Raw genomic sequence first — 2,578 nt, 5'->3', positions numbered from 1 at the left:
CCCTCAATCCACTCTATCCCCGCACCACCGCCGCCGGCGCGCGGCGATCTAGGCACCGTCGACGCGCGTGATCTGGCGGACCCCGACAGCCAGTTCGAATCGATCGACGGCGTCAGCATCCACTTCAAGGACCACCTGTACCAGCCCGGCCGGCCGCCTGTGACGTCACCGGCGGCCGCAGTGACGTCATCGGCGGCGGCGCCGGGGGCGGGCGCGGACGCGGATGCGCGCGGCGGGGAGCCGCTGGCCGTGCTGTGCCTGCACGGATTCAATGGGTCGACATTCAGTTTCCGCTTCACACAGCCGGGGGTTGGGGGGCTGCTGGCAGACAGCGGGTGAGTCATAGGGTTTTAGGGGTGGGGGGGCAGGCGAGGCGAGGCGGGGGTCGGGTTGGGCCGATAGGGGCACCCGCATGCGCACGTCTGGACTCAGCCAGAGGCAGCCGCACCGCGGAAGGGCCGGGCGGGGCCAGAAGCGGCCGTCCCATGGCAGCGGCTGGGCGCGCGCGGCCTCACGCATGATCCGCAGCGTGCTAGTTCAACCCCGCTAGCCGCTTTCTTCCGCATCAGGTTGTCTACCCCACTAACTCACCCCGCACGTCCGCACTCTACTAACTCATGACTCATCATCACTATCGTATGCATATGCACCGGGGCGACACAGGGTCCTCTGCCGAATCATCTCGATGGACCGCCCGCCCTTCGGCCTGTCGGAGCGCCCACCCATCGCCCCCGCCGCCGCCGCAGCCGCCGCCGCAGCCGCCGCCGCCGTCGCCGCGACGACCTCCCCGCCGCCGCCCAACCCCTACGCCAACCCGGCCGCCGGCGCGCGCTTTGCTGCCGGCCTGCTGCGGCGGCTGGGCGTGCCGCGGGCGGTGGTGGTTGGCCACTCTGCGGGGGCCGGGGTCGCGGTCGAGCTCGCGCTCAGGTGGGATTTTCATTCGGCTGCCCGTTCAGCTTCCGCTGCTCTTTCCTGCCCACTCTGCGGTCCAACCACGTACACAGTGGTTTTGATACTGGAAACTCCAGTCTCTTATTAAAAAAAGAGACTAGGAATTGTTATATCGATGGGGCGGGTTCGATCCTACCCTGTTAATTGTACTGTAAACAAGACTAACCCTCTGCTTCTTCCCACTTTTGCAAGAGCTAGGCCCCTTGGGCCTCCGGGTCTAACAGGCCTCAGCCGGGCCACTTCGCGCAACGCCTGTCGCATTCACGCCTCAAGCTCGGCTCCTTTTTCCCACATCCATGGACGAGCTTCACCTCTGGACAATCGACACGATCTCCCCCCCCCCGCACACACACACACACACACACTCACACACACTCACACACACACACACACACACACACACACTGACACACACACACACATGCGCACACACGCACACACACACACACACGCACACACATGCACACCCGACACACACACATACACATATGCACATGCACATGCAAACACACGTACACACACATGCACACACACAATGGCACACACACATGCGCGCGCGCATCCCCAACAGGCACCCCGAGCTCGTCTCAGGGCTGGTGCTGGTCGCGCCCGCCCTGCCGACCGTGGACCGCGCCTCCCCGGCCTCCGTCCCCGGCGCCGGCGGCCTGCGCCAGCTGCTGCGGCTCGCGGCGACGCGGGCGCTGCTGGCGGCGGACGGGCCTGGGCTCCATTACGTGCGGCGCCAGGTGGAGCGGCGGCGGCGGGAGCTGCAGCAGGTGCACGCTGGCCGGGCGCCCGCGCGGGCGCGTGTGCTCTGATGTGTATGAATAGTTCGCGCCTGTCACTCGTCTCTCTGTCATCCGTCTCACACACAGAAACATGAATATACCACGCACAATCTCTCTCTCTCTCGCACACACACACACACACACACACACACACACACATTGAACTGCGCTCTCAATTGCCAGTAATGACCGCATCCCTCACGCCACCCGCATGCACCCCACTGCGCCCACAAACACACAACGTAACATCCGCGCACCCAACTTTGCCCACCAACCTCGCCCCCCTCGCAACCCACAACCAAAAACCGACAACCAATAACCCACGATCAACGACCAGGGCGACATATCTGACATGTACAGCGAGGGCAGCGGCGTCGACCTGGCGGCGGCGGCGCGCGGCTACCTGCTGCCCCTGCAGGCCCACGACTGGGACAGGGGGCTGCTGGAGATGTACAGGTGGGGGCGGGATGCAGTTGTGCTCCGCTCGCTCAATCAATGCATGGTATGCCCTGTGAGAAATCAGGTGACACGAGCAGGCAATCAATTATCGTCTGCAGGGGGGGCATCCTTTGGGGGGCAAGGTCAGCAGGGCGGCGATGCAGGAGCCGCCTGCAGGGATGGGCATGCGAAATTGGGCGACCGAGCGGGCGGATTGCAACGAGGGCAGACGCCAGGCCCACGACCGAGGCGCCCGGCCGCAGGCATACCACGCTCACCGGCCGCGGGTGCGGCCGCCCCACCCCCGCGCTTCCCCTGCCCCGCCACCGGGCCGCAGGGCGCTAGCAGAGGGCGGCGGACTGCTTGGCGGCCGCGCGGTTGCCGACTACGCGCGGCTGGGG

General features: G+C 65.9%; 1 protein-coding gene across 1 annotated transcript; it reads left to right on the top strand.

The window, feature by feature from the left end:
* Nucleotides 1–685: 685 nt before the first annotated feature.
* On the top strand, nt 686–1,727 carry MNEG_13901 (hypothetical protein; the record flags this gene model as incomplete). Its single annotated transcript, XM_014037626.1, has 2 exons — nt 686–927; nt 1,523–1,727. Coding segments are annotated over 2 exons (447 nt in total), but the record flags the coding sequence as incomplete, so codon positions are not given.
* Nucleotides 1,728–2,578: the final 851 nt, after the last annotated feature.

Source organism: Monoraphidium neglectum, assembly GCF_000611645.1.
Source record: "Monoraphidium neglectum strain SAG 48.87 unplaced genomic scaffold scaffold04121, whole genome shotgun sequence".
Lineage (NCBI taxonomy): Eukaryota > Viridiplantae > Chlorophyta > Chlorophyceae > Sphaeropleales > Selenastraceae > Monoraphidium > Monoraphidium neglectum.
Note: the sequence above shows the minus strand (reverse complement) of the source record. Positions and strands in the feature narration are given on the sequence as shown.